General features: G+C 43.8%; 1 protein-coding gene across 2 annotated transcripts in view; it reads left to right on the top strand.

The window, feature by feature from the left end:
• The window catches only part of LOC102236017, a 231,392-nt gene that overhangs the window by 79,072 nt on the left and 139,313 nt on the right, over positions 1 to 13,007 (top strand). For both annotated transcript variants that reach the window (XM_023335753.1, XM_023335752.1), the window contains one exon: positions 6,935 to 8,737. In XM_023335753.1, the coding sequence (XP_023191521.1) occupies positions 7,229 to 8,737 (1,509 nt within the window). In that variant the 5' untranslated portion in view covers positions 6,935 to 7,228. The remainder of the gene's footprint in view (positions 1 to 6,934; positions 8,738 to 13,007) is intronic.

Raw genomic sequence — 13,007 nt, 5'->3', positions numbered from 1 at the left:
TTCTGAACGGTGTTGCTCCCAAAAACTGGTGCAGAAGATCAAAAGGTTTGAAGAAAATAAAATATATTTATTTCTACTTTGATTTTTTTTTGTGCTTCAAAGAAAAGTTCACACTGTCAGAACCTCCCACGCAGAGATGTTTGAAATTTGTTCAGTGCAGACGTCGCCCTCCCTCCCCCGTGTCAATATTCAGCCTTGCGTCCGACCACCTGCCCGGGGTTTGTTAACAAGGTGCCCGTGGCAATGATTGCCTGGCTACCAAACTCCCAGCTGATAAGTTCCTCTGGGAGGGAGAGAGAGAGAAACAAAGGACTCTGGACACTGAATCTCCCTGATCGCCTACTCTTGCTGTACATTGGAGATAATGTTTATCTAGTCCCAACCTCACATTTGTATAAAACACATTCTCTAAAATCCCCATGGTGGGGTTTTCTGAGTCTCTTCCGCAACTCCGAAGTCGCATCCTAGATTTTACCGCTCGGTGACTCGATTTATACGGACAATTACAGTGCTGTCGCCTGTCGGCAAGACGGTTGCCAACGAGACACCTGTCACTTCCAATGTTGCAAGACCGGGGAAGAGGATTGGCCAATTGATTGAGGGCCGAGTGCACAGAGGGTGAGGGACGTGGTGACAGGCTAGTGATTGACACGGATGAGAGGGAAGAAAAGAGGACGGAATCGAACAGCGACGAGGACAGAACGCTAAACAAGCGTGAGGAGAGGGGTGGATAGAGGAATATTTACAAGGATAGAAGAAACAGGTGGTGAGTGGGAGAGGTGGGCTCAGAGGAGGGGGAGGGGTGTTTCTTTTTTTTAATGCTTTCACCAAAAGAGTTTTGCCTTGCAAAAGCCTTCAGGCCGCCTTTTCACATTTTCACAATGAGAAACTCCAGTGTAGTTTACGACGTTTTATGTGATAAATGGAGAAACCAGCGCAAAAAGCGCATCGGTGTAAAATGGAAAAGGAATGGACGCCCGGTTTTTAAGGGATTTTCAAACTTCAAAATCTGAAGAAAAAATGGATTTCGTGTTGCCCTGCGACAGACTGGAGGCCTCTCCAGGGGTCCACTCTGCTTCTCGCACCAATCCTCCCATTTCCATCTGCATGGATAAGCAGATGGAAACACAGACACCTGATTATGTTGTAAAATAGGCTAGCAAACTGGGGAAAATAAGGTCGCCACGTCATTTTCACCCAGTACAGGAGAAAAAAAGAAATTCCCATCACACAGAAGGAATGCAATTTTCTGTCAGATGAATACGTGCCCATTGGATATAAACCACTCATCTAGCAGCTTATGAAACAATATTGGTGTCTTTGTGGCTTAAAGTTTAAAACTCAGTGAGATTTTCTCCCCGTGTGTCAGGTATGTGCTGATTTATAAAGTCCATTTCAATATTTAGCTGCTAGGTTTTGCTGGCAAGCGGTCCCAGGGCTGCTGTTTCTGTGAGTAAGTGGCAGAGAAATGCGTCCGTTCGCATATTGTTCCTGCTATCCGGTCTGCCGGTTGGATCTCGGTCACAGGTCTGAGCCGCCCGCAGCCCAACACCTGCGGGGTCATGGAAAGCTTTCTGCCTTATTTCGTCCGATTTATGGACAGAACTGTTATAACACGTCGAAAGCCGATTCAGATTCTCTTCGTTTTACCTTTCCTCTCCAGAAGATCTAAACTGTCTGAAGATGTCACGCTGAAATGAAGCAGGTTGATTTTTTTTCCCCTCCTGGTTGAATCCTCGGAGATGAAGGATGCTGGAATTAAAATCTAATCAATAATTTCTAATATATCTTTGTTGCTTGCTGGTAAAAAAAAAAAGAAGAAGAAGAAAACGTTGTTGGACTAAAACCAAAATCTGAACCAAATTGTTTTTGCATACAATTCCAAGTGTTTTAGGGGAAATGTCTCTGCCAGCTTTGCACGTCTAGAGACTAAACTTTTTGTGCAGTTCTACAATAAAAATCAGCTTAAGCTCAGTCAGACTGGATAGAGAGCTTCAATCATCTAACAGGTTTTCTCCCGTCATATCTCTGTGTTTAGTTTTATCCGTTGTTGCGTTTACTCTAACCAGGTTTCCTTTCACTGCAGGAGCGACTTTGGCTCCTTCAACACATACCGGCCGTGCTGTTCGTTTTTTTTTTTTATCAAGAGTCGGCAGAGCAGAGCAGATTGCTGGACTTTATCTCTGTATGTAGTTTTATGAAGAGCTTTATTCTTCCTGACTTGAACAAGTTTGGAAAGTGTGGGTTGTTCAATAGAACAGAATGAATTTGTACGTTTCATCAGAGTGTGATGGTGCCACTGTGCGATACCCTTTGGTTTTCCTGTGATCCGGATTCCCCGAGGGCCTCTTATGTGCTTCTCTTATTAATGATCTTTCTGCTGTCGGCGTGGATCGAGGGCCTTGTCTGTATAGTTTTGCCATATTTTTTTTATTTTTGGGTAACTGTGGAAACAGAATTGAACACGAATGTTTCTTTTCCACTTTACAAACAGGGCCTACTTTGATGTTGTCAAGAATATAAGATCTGAAACTATTAATTGGGTTAATCGCCATGAGTGGATTATTGAAATAATTGTCAACTGATTTAATAATCTATTAATTGTTAATTGGACTATACAGACTGGAGAAAAGGCTTATTTATTAAAGAACACTTTCGGAGAAGAAATAATGCCAAAACTGTTTAGAAATGTATACATTTTGTATTTAAGATAAAAAAAAAAGCAACTACTTTGTCTGTAAAAATATTTTGCCTAGAACTTCGGAAGTGCCAATTTTAGCTTTACATGATTCAAATTCAGTACAAAAAACAAAATCTTCATGTTACACGCCTGCATCCTTTACTACAAATGATCAAGCGCACAGAAAGAATGTTTTACCATTGCGTTTGGGCAACAAAATATTGATTTTCTTATTTAAAAAAAGAATTGAAATATGTTTTTTTTTTTTTTTTTTACTTTTTAGGTGTTTCTGATATTGTATAAAATAATCTTAAGTAGTTAAATGAAAAACTTGCGTTTAATGTGCCAGTTATTCTATCACATTAATTGATTAATCTTCAGTGCAATCGACTGAATAATCAATAGCTAAAATAATCTTTATTCGTAGCCCAGAAACTCTCAATAAAAGACATGAAAATTTATGATCACAACGTAACAAAAATATGAAAAACATTCGAGGGGCGCAAAAACTTTTTAGCGAGGAAGTGCAAAGAGCAGGAGGCTGAAAGCAACAAGGCTGAGGAGAAAAAGAAGAGGACGAAAAGTATTCCAGGAGGAACCTTCCGACTTCAGTCTCGCCCCAGCGAATGTGCTGACGGGGTCCGTCTGCGGCGGAGACGGGAGAGCAAGTGTCACACAGCCAGATAAAGTGAAACTGGCACCTCGTAATCCACAACACTTGGGTTTTACAAACTGCACACACAATAAATTCAGATTCACAAGCCAACGCCAGCTCGAGCATCGAGAACGTAGAATTGTGGCCTTTTTGACTTTAAGACTGTTTGCGTCGAGTCCGGTTTGCTCCGGAGCAAATGAATCCGCATTAATGTAGGTTTTAAAAGCTAGAGGCGTTCCTCTGCCTTAGGAAAAGGTGTCCGACAGCACAGATTTATCAGTCACCAGCGCTTCTGTTTTGACCTTCCGCTTATGAAGTCAGACTAATCCACGGTTTCCACTTGCGGTTTGCAGATGCAGCATTCAATCATGGCCCTTTCCTCCACCTCCTTGAACACACACACGACTCAGGTGGAATAGTTGCGAGACTAAGCTGTAAATCAGAGCCAATAAAAGGCTAGTTATTGATTGTTTCCTGGTGCTAAAGCACGATTATAAAAACGTCCACACCTCCACACGGCCCCTGCCACATTATCAGATTTTATGTGAAGCCCCCGGTTTAGTCTGAGTAGCCGTCTGGGACAGATGTGCAAAGACAACAGGAGAAAAGGAATGAAATATGGAGGAATGAACTGATTTTTGTTGAGTTTTTATTCTTTTTTTTTATGGTTCCATCTTTGGTGTGTGTTCAGGCTCGCTGTCCACAACGGGAAAGATTTGTCCTCACAAAAAGTACGCCAACGCAGCGACGGTGAGTCACTGCACGCAAATAGACACTGACTCAGTGGCCAGAATCGAGGTGCACCGGTTCAAAAACGTAGCGGATTCAAAACCATTTAAATATAACGAGATGGTGTGCAGGTCAGCTTAATGAGATGATAAAATAAAAAAGAAAAGAAACGAAGAACACCATCATCCAAGAGGCAAAACTTATCAAAAAACTAGTTTGTTTTTTTCAAAGTTGCTGTGTTTCCATTTTAGAAAAGTAAAATTGCACAATTACATAATCAACGGAAACGCCACCAGTGTTGCTTCACACTGCTGATCGGTTAATTAAAAGAAGGCTGCTGAACCTTTCCCTTGAATTCAAGAGTCAAAATTTGGATATTTGCTTTAGAAAAGTAAAGGAGTGCCTTGAAACAAAATCACACACACTCAGATATTCCTGAGAATATCGCTGTAAAGCTTCTGACATGTTGTAGCTTTCTACACATTGCAAATATAAATATCCAATCAGTACTTCATAACTGTGACATTACACGCAGAGATAATGAGACGACAAGAGGTGCAGGTAACTGCAATCACGACATCCGCATGTGAAGTGTTGTAATTGTGATGCATTGTTTGCAGCATTTGCTAAAATGTAACGTTTTAAGAGTTCCTGCTTTATAAATCCACAACATGTCCGGCCAGTTGAATGGACTGTAACTTTCAAAGTGTTTTCAGCATCTATGGCTCGATGAGAGGGACGTTACGTAACGGGACGGAAAGAAAGAAAAGTTTCCTCAAAGTGAGAGTTAATCATAAATACGGTCATCACATTTACAGAAATAGTGTCACAGTGAAACATCGTCCTGAAACTGTGCAGCCCTAGCGAAGATGACTGTCATTTCATATTTACTGTCTTTCCCCAGAGCCACGCAGGCTAATGGTTTGGGTTATTTTTGTACATATGTCTGTGTGTGTGTCTGTGTGCATGTATTTCAATCATGCCAAGTCTCCTGCGAGCCCCGCAATATCATGGAAGTGTTTTGCGAAATCTGTGACGCCGAATTCCGAGTTTTCTTGCATTACAAATCCCTATCTGTCTCCGCACACGTGGTAGCAAAGAAAAGCTTGTTATGTTAATGCGATCTGGCAAACAGCGACTATATTGGCTTGTCAGATGTGTAGGCAAGCATCATTGAAACCTCACTGAGGAGTGTCTAGTCGTGTCGTGTTACAATTTTTTGAGTGTATCTGACCCATCAAAAGCGTCACAATTTTAAAGACTTGCAACTGCCTTGCTTTCTTTGGTGCAATACTGATAACTAGCACAATATTTAGTGCTCATGAATTTTACATCCCACAGTCCACATACAGTATGCAAGTACTGTTTCTGGTCGGGAGACACGCACACTCACATTTTGATTCTCACGTGTGTGTCTGGAGTGCGGGGCGACACCCCGAAAGCAGCAACGTGATAAACGAGGTCCGGCAACCTTTCGAGTCGCTCCAGGCCCCTTAATGCAACAAAGTACGGCTACGTGAACTGAAGTCTATTCAGGCTTCATCTGAATAGACGTTTAACTGACAGGATTTGTGTCCAACCAGCTGATTAATCAGAAATCAAAGTGTTATGAAAGATGGCTTTTTTTGTCCGAGCTTGCCTCTTTTTTATTTTTTTTCTTGTGCAAAAGTGGTCATCGTCTTCTCCCGTTTTGAAGAGAACTTATACATGGCCTTTAAATACTACCAATTTGAACAACTTAGTGTGGTTTATAATGACCCACTTTAAGTCACTTCTTAGCAGAAAACCCTCCCCCTGTAAAGTTGTATGTCTACATACTAAAATTTCTGCCTATCCTTCTCACCAACATAGCAGAATTTAGATCGTCTGTGAAGATTGATTTTCAAGTTTTCCTTCAAATTTCTTTAGTTCTGTATTAGCTGGGTCATTCAAGCACAAGATATCCTTTAAACTAAATCATTAAATTGTAGATCTGTCTTTCTGTTTTGTGTGTCCAGCATTGTACCATACCATACCATACCAACTTTATTTATAAAGCACTTTAAAACAACCACAGCTGATACAAAGTGCTGTACATTAAAACACAACATAACAATAAAAAGCATAAAATAAAAACTTTTATGAGTTTAAAAACTTTTTAAACACAGGACTTTTATATTGTCCTGTGTCTTGACCCCATCCATCGTCCAATCAACTCTGACCAATTTTTCTATCCCATCTCAAAAAAAGTGTCCTTCAAGCATGATGCCGCCACCACCATGTTTCACCGTACAGATGGTGAATTTGATGACATGCATTTGCAGCTTTCCAACACGCATAACGCTTTAAAATAAGTTGATCTTTGGTCTCATCTGACCAGAGCATCTTTATCCACAGGTCTGCTGTCTCCTCTTTTTAAATTTTTAACCAGGACTTATTTAGGCTTTTTACAACAATCGTTTTCTTCTGTCCCCTCTTCCATTAATTTTCTGAATGCATCAGCTGTCCTGGAAACAGATTATCCCACCTGAGCTGTGGATGTCAGCTGCTCCTCCAGAGGCGCCCTGAACCTCTTGGCAGCATTTCTGATTATTACCGTCCTCATCACTTCTGTTGGTACTTCGACGACACACTGAACGCATAATTGTGTGATGATGAAACTGGGCCTCCCCAGTGAAAGAAATAAAATGTGTACCATTATGAGGGTATAAATAGAAACATGTTCAGAGTTTAAAATCCCCATTATGCTGGCAGAAACGTGATTGTCGCCATGTTAAAAGGTCTCCCCTGCCTGCCTGTGAATCGTCCTACCTGTCTGCGTGGCTCCGTTTTTAATTAACGCACCGCAATGATTAAAGTTTTGACTTAATTATCTTTATCTTTTCTCCCAGGGTGTTCGAGTCTCCGCGGGAACCTGAATGAGATGCTTCACAAGGGAGGAGACAGGGGGAGAGAAGAAAAACAGCTCGCGGAGGCTTTGTGAGATAGACGGAGATATCGGACCGCATTGACGGAAAAGGAGGAAGTGATTGACACCTGCCCTCCAGCTCGGTGTGAAGGGCAAAGGATGGGAGAGTGAGGGGAGGGGGATGAGGTGAAAACAAAAGAGAATGAAGACAGACAGAAAACAAGAGCTGCCTTATTACATCCCCCGTGCGAATTAGAACGTCCCTCAACAAGGCAAGATGATTGCAAGAAATCTTCTCCTGTTGGTGTTCTTGTCCCTTTGGGAGGTTCTTTTGGGAGGCGCCTCGGCGAGCAAGGTGATACGCAGGAGAGGAGTGGCCGGGTCGCACATGGCGAGGCGAGGGGAGAGCAAACCAGCAGATCAATGGGACGACGGCGAGGATTCAAACACAATGCCCATGGTCACGTTGAGGAACCTGATAAGTCACGAGCAGCTGAGCAACTCCAGATTCCCTTACGCCAAAATGGTTTTGAGTAACAAAGAGAGGCAATCCATCAAGCCCAAGCGCGAGGTCGACTCCGTCAGTAGAAAAGACGGGATGCCGACTATGTTGTCCAGCAACAAGGCGTTGAACCTGGAGATGAGTAGGGTTAAAAACAGCACAAGAAGCGCAGAGACTTCCAACACGGTGAGGTCGGAGAAATCGTTCGTCCATCACAAGGCGGACCTGCATTCCAATAAAACCAGGATAAAATCCGGCTCAAGGTCCAGGAGCAGGCCCGATTTGAGCTCTCACACCACAGGTATGCCCGGGAAAGGGTTCAGCATCGATTCAAGCAGAAAGCTCAACCTCACTGGTAGTTACGGCGTCCTGAAGCTGCTGTCAAAAGAGAACTTAGTCAGGATTGTCAATTCCCAAATGCAGAAAGTTCCCGGCCTTGGCTTTCCGAGCAAGGGCAGCCGGAGCAGGAAGAGAGACTTGATTGACGTTAATCACGAGCAATTAGAGACTCAGAAGGAGCAGAGACAAGATATGGCTGCCATTCAGCCTCACACTGGATTCGATAATCAGACCGCATTTCCATATGCGAGCACGGTTACCAGCCCAGATCTCTACCCCCGCCAGAACGCCGCTACTCATATTAATCTGCCGAGTGACGCCAAGCCGGCTTTAAGCAAAGGGCAAGACAGCTTGGGAACACCGAGCTCTGACGGTGGTGATAACAAGAGCAAACACCTCGCTCGTTCCCTGTCGACACCTCGCAGCGAGGTCGGCCTCGGCCTCGAGAAAGAGGCGATAAGCAGCCAAACAGAGCCGCCGTTTACATCGACGAAGCGTCTCCCTGTGTATGTTCTTCCAGAAACAAACGATTCTCCTCCATCTGTGCTGACGATGCAACCCCTGGGAGCAAGAGGAGGGAACAGAGCAGCAGATTCCCGCAGAGACCCATTAACAGAGTCAGCTCGCGCCGCTAAAACCGATCCCGGCACGGCGAAGTTTCTCACAGATGAAGACTACAAACTTGTCAACAGCAGCCATGTCCTGAGGCTCCAGCCCGCTCCCAAGTGGAGCCACGGCGCAAAAGAAGCCGAAATCCAAGCCGCTGACCCGGTAAATCAAAATGGCCTCGTGTTCGAAGAGGCGTCGGAGTCGGACGCGGAGCGGGAGGTGCAGCGGCCTGTGGAGGGGAGGCGGTCACGCTCTCGCAGCAGGAGGAGCTGGATCTGGAACCAGTTCTTTGTGATCGAAGAATATGCCGGCCCAGAACCTGTGCTCATTGGACGGGTAAGTAAAAAAGAAAAAGAACCCTCTACCTTTTGTGATGTAGAAGCATTGGACATTTTTACAAAAAAAAAAAAAGAGTGTAAAATAAGGTTTTCATCTGGGATTGCCCTGTACTTAGCTTCATCCATCTTCCTAGCAGCTCAGCCTCCCTGTCCCTGCTGGAGAAAAGAATCCCCACGGCAACACAGTCTTTCACTGAGTGGATAGTGTGCTTAGGGTGATGTGCGGTGTTAGTCTTCCTGACACATGCAGCATTTGCATGTAGGATAGATTTACCCCTACATGGCTTTTGTCCTGCCACACTTCCAAACATGCAGAACGTCCACTGCACAAATAATAGCGCTGTTTTCGACACATTTTCCCATCTGAAAAGTGAATCTCTGCAGCTCTTTCAGATTTTTCTATTTCTAATCAAAGCTGCAGTATGTAGTTTTCATGATATTGTGACAGTACAACAGGAGACAGATTAAAAAAACTGAGCTCCTCTGCCTCCTTTCTATGGCTCTACTGCCATCTGCAGTCAGAATTAACCAGTCAGAACCAGGAGGTGGCTCTTAGTGCTGTCAATCATGCTTGTGTACATACTGCCGCTGTGCTAATGGAGGAGAAACAACTTAGCGTTACAGAAAAACCTTTAATCCGCCATCATTGGCTAGTTAGCATGTGTATGTTAACTAGCCAGGGGGGCATTATCTGTCTCATATTTTACTCTCCTGATATAGTGACAGTTTTAACAAATCTGAAAAATTATAATTTTGTCATACAAGTTACCTGCTCTGCTAATTTAGTCCTGGACTTTGACTATGCATTCTAACACATGAATAGGCTTCAATCAATCAATCACTCAATTAATCAATTTCTACTCTATAGATAAGGTTTGTCCAAATGGAGGGCAAACCTCCTCCCCAATAGTTTACAGCCTCTACCAGGTTTTTCCTTTGGGATTGCACTTTATTACCTCCAACCATCTTTGCATTAACTCTCACCAGCTCCCCTGTTCATGCCTCTGACCTGGATCCCTCCAGCACAGTTTGCTGCTCGACCCATGGCTCCTATATGCAGGGCCTGAAAATGTGTTGAATCAAAAACCAAAAAAAAAGGCTTTATTTACCTTTTATTGCTCAGATGCTGCAAACAATTTTATGAATATTGTATGAAAATTCCAGGCACTCGAGTATTTCATGTAGCTTATTTAACCTCAGGTGATCATCTCTGTTGCACTCCTTACACCGAAGGTGATTAGTGTAATATAATCCCGGAGTCACGCTTCAAGTTTTTTTTGTGTGTGCGCATCGCCATAACCCTGCAATTGGAATTGATTTACATTCCTCGGCTGCGACTCGGTGCCTTCCAGGTAGTCGTAAAATGTTCAATGAATCAATGGTCTACTGAGGCTCAGCAGAAGCCCCAGATCTCTTCTGCCCAAGAGCATAGTCATGATCAGTACCAATCTGCACACACCAATGGGAATTGACATGTCCAACTGAATTAATAGGTTGGTTTTTGTTTCCCTCCCGCATCTCCCACCATTGATCCTCTCTCCACGGCAGAGAGGTCAGAGTGTTCCCTCATGCTCCTGTAGGCCAGACCTGTCAGCTCTCCTCCCTGCCGGTCTGTAAGGTCCTGCTTATGATGTTTCATTCAGATTGATCTACGCTCGGTTTGACGGCGTTCTCCTACCGCGCTCTTCCTTTGCTCAACACGCGCTGGGCCGTGGTCCTACGGCTCTGCAATTTATTACACTCGTTGACCGGGCTTGTCTCGCCACCGGACTCCACCGCCACACATTCTCTCCTCTTTCCAAAGAATTACGAGCTTCAGGGAGGTCACGTCGACTGGACAGAAGGTGTCTCGAAAGCCGGGCACTGTAATGGCTGGCCTCCCAGTCCCAGGCATGCGCCAACTGTCTCTGAACCCAGCTGCGGTAGATGAGCTAATTTATAAGCCTGTGTGGCCAGTCTGCTCAGCAAATGAATAGTAATGATCCCTGTGTGACTGCTGCGGGCTGCAGAAAGCCACGGAGAGCGAGAAGTGTGTTTGTGTAAGTGTCAGTACTTTAAGTCGGGCTGCTGTTTATGAGCTTTTCGGCACAGTGGGACGCGTCTCGCACTTTCGTAGACAAAAAGGCACAAATTGCTGTTGTATTTTTAGGTCTTGGTTCCCTCTTGCCCACATATGGATGCGACCTGAATTATCCAGCCTCCCTGCCGTTTAGCTAACATTCAATTTGGCTTCTTTTGCGCCTTGACTGATAAAGGTCTGAGCTGGGGGTGTGAAAAAATCTCGTGCTACTCGATCTCGACAAAATATTTTTTTGGTCAAACTGAAGTTTTTCCTACTTGCCATCAGTTTTGGAAATTTGCCTGTTGGAACAAGTCTGAGTTATTATTATGAGTCCTTCATATGAAGACTTGTGCTGTAAACTTGACACCCTGTGTCTGTGTTTGAGACTCTTACTTTGAATTGAAACAGTGGTTGAGTTAAACCGATGACTTGATTGTAATTGAAAATAAAGACTTCTGGCTGGAACGACCAACACTACTATTTTCTTGAAGGATGTACAGTATTATTTACTTTTCAGGCACCATTTCATAGCAAGGAACTATTTTACTATGATCAAATAAACTTCCAATTTATTATAAACTGTGGAATAGAAATTTTGTGTTGTGACTAGCCAAACAATTTTTTTTTTCCACGACGGTTTGCTGTTACCCAGGTATGCTGCTCTCAAAGTGTTTCCAAATACCTTATATCTTACCTGTCACTCTGTTGCTGCTCGTACGTCTTACTGAGTATCCAAAATGGTGGCTGATAAAAGTTGTCGGTAAAAGTAGCCGGTTGTTGTCCACCAATCGGTGGCTGTCTTTATTAACCTCCTCTGTCAACACAACGCAGCAGCTGTTTCCAAGCTTTCGCGCTTCTGCCTCACAGAGGAGCCCTCCCCGACTCGGCTCCTTCAGACCAGCCAACAGCAATTAGCAAACACACCTGGTGGATTTGTGCATCAGCTGAGCTCATTATACCAGTTACGTCTCAGTGCAGCACTGGTAAAAACTTTGTTTAAAGGTTAAAAGAGGAGCGATGTTGTGATGACTTCCCGAAGGCGGAATTTCATAAAAGGGCTGAATTTTTAAAGAGATCCAATTTCAAGGCGTTAATTTAGTGAAGTTGAATGTCTTAAGTCATATTTGATATGTAATTTTTATAACAACTGAAGGTAACAGAGTTATACGGTTGTAAAATAAATAACACTGTCCTTATGAGATTAATGAATGCCTCATTCTGTCCGCACAAACAAAGAGAGGGAGCATTTTTACGCTTTGTCAGCCATTAAAACCTGCTTTAAAATAAGTTAAAAAGCAAATAAACTACCACTGATACATTAGCTAAGACTGGATTGGTAGGTTGTACACTCATTAAAAATGATCTCCTAAACAGTCTTTGACTTCGGAAGCCTTCACTCTATTTGCGAAAACCAAACAATTTCAAGTTTTGATGAGAGCGTTGCCATATTCCCACCTCGTTTCACTCTCTGGAGCCCGATATTGTGCACCGCACTGCCTCGTTTCAGCAGCTAAACGCAAAATATGTAGCCTGAGCGGAACGCAGTGATGTAGTGGGGCTTGGAGAAGACGTTCGAGCCAGCAGTCCAGCTTACAGATGGCATTGTGTGTAAAGCCATTAGTGCCAATCTGCTGTGTCAAGCAGGTACTGGTGCCAGCACATTGTAGGGTACTCAAGGAGGGAACCATGCCAGGCCACACACATGTGCTCATGACGCCGTCGACACTTGGGAGAGTTCCCAGACCTCTGCTGTGACTATGTGTTTTCATGCGTGCCCTCACTCAGAGATGTGTCCGATTAGTACCTCGCTGTAGCGCGCAGTGACAGCACACATGAATAATGCTCTTATAGATCGTAATACGCTTATGAATTTTTAATCTTCAGCTCTGCTGTAGCGTAGGCTCTATAGGTAGAGAAATCAATGTAAACATTCTCCATTGTTTCTTTCTTTTTAAATTTTTTTTTTCCCCCCGTTCACCGTTGGAGCCTTGATTGTGCTTTAATGGAGAGAGATACAGTGATGGCGTTCTGATCCCAGCTGCACCGCTCAGGCCCGAACGCCTCCATCTGGCCAGATACAGCGCAGGTCCAAACGAGTTCAGTCAACGGCAAACGCGGTCGCCTGAGAGTCGTGATGCATTTTTCACCTGCACTCAGCCGTCTGGTCTTGGATATAGAGCAAGGACGGTGTTCGTATTTTCTATTT

The sequence above is a fragment of the Xiphophorus maculatus genome, chromosome 6 (genome assembly GCF_002775205.1).
Source record: "Xiphophorus maculatus strain JP 163 A chromosome 6, X_maculatus-5.0-male, whole genome shotgun sequence".
In the NCBI taxonomy this organism is placed as follows: Eukaryota; Metazoa; Chordata; class Actinopteri; order Cyprinodontiformes; family Poeciliidae; genus Xiphophorus; species Xiphophorus maculatus.
The sequence above is the reverse complement of the archived record's forward strand: the minus strand, read 5'-3'. Positions and strand labels throughout refer to the sequence as shown.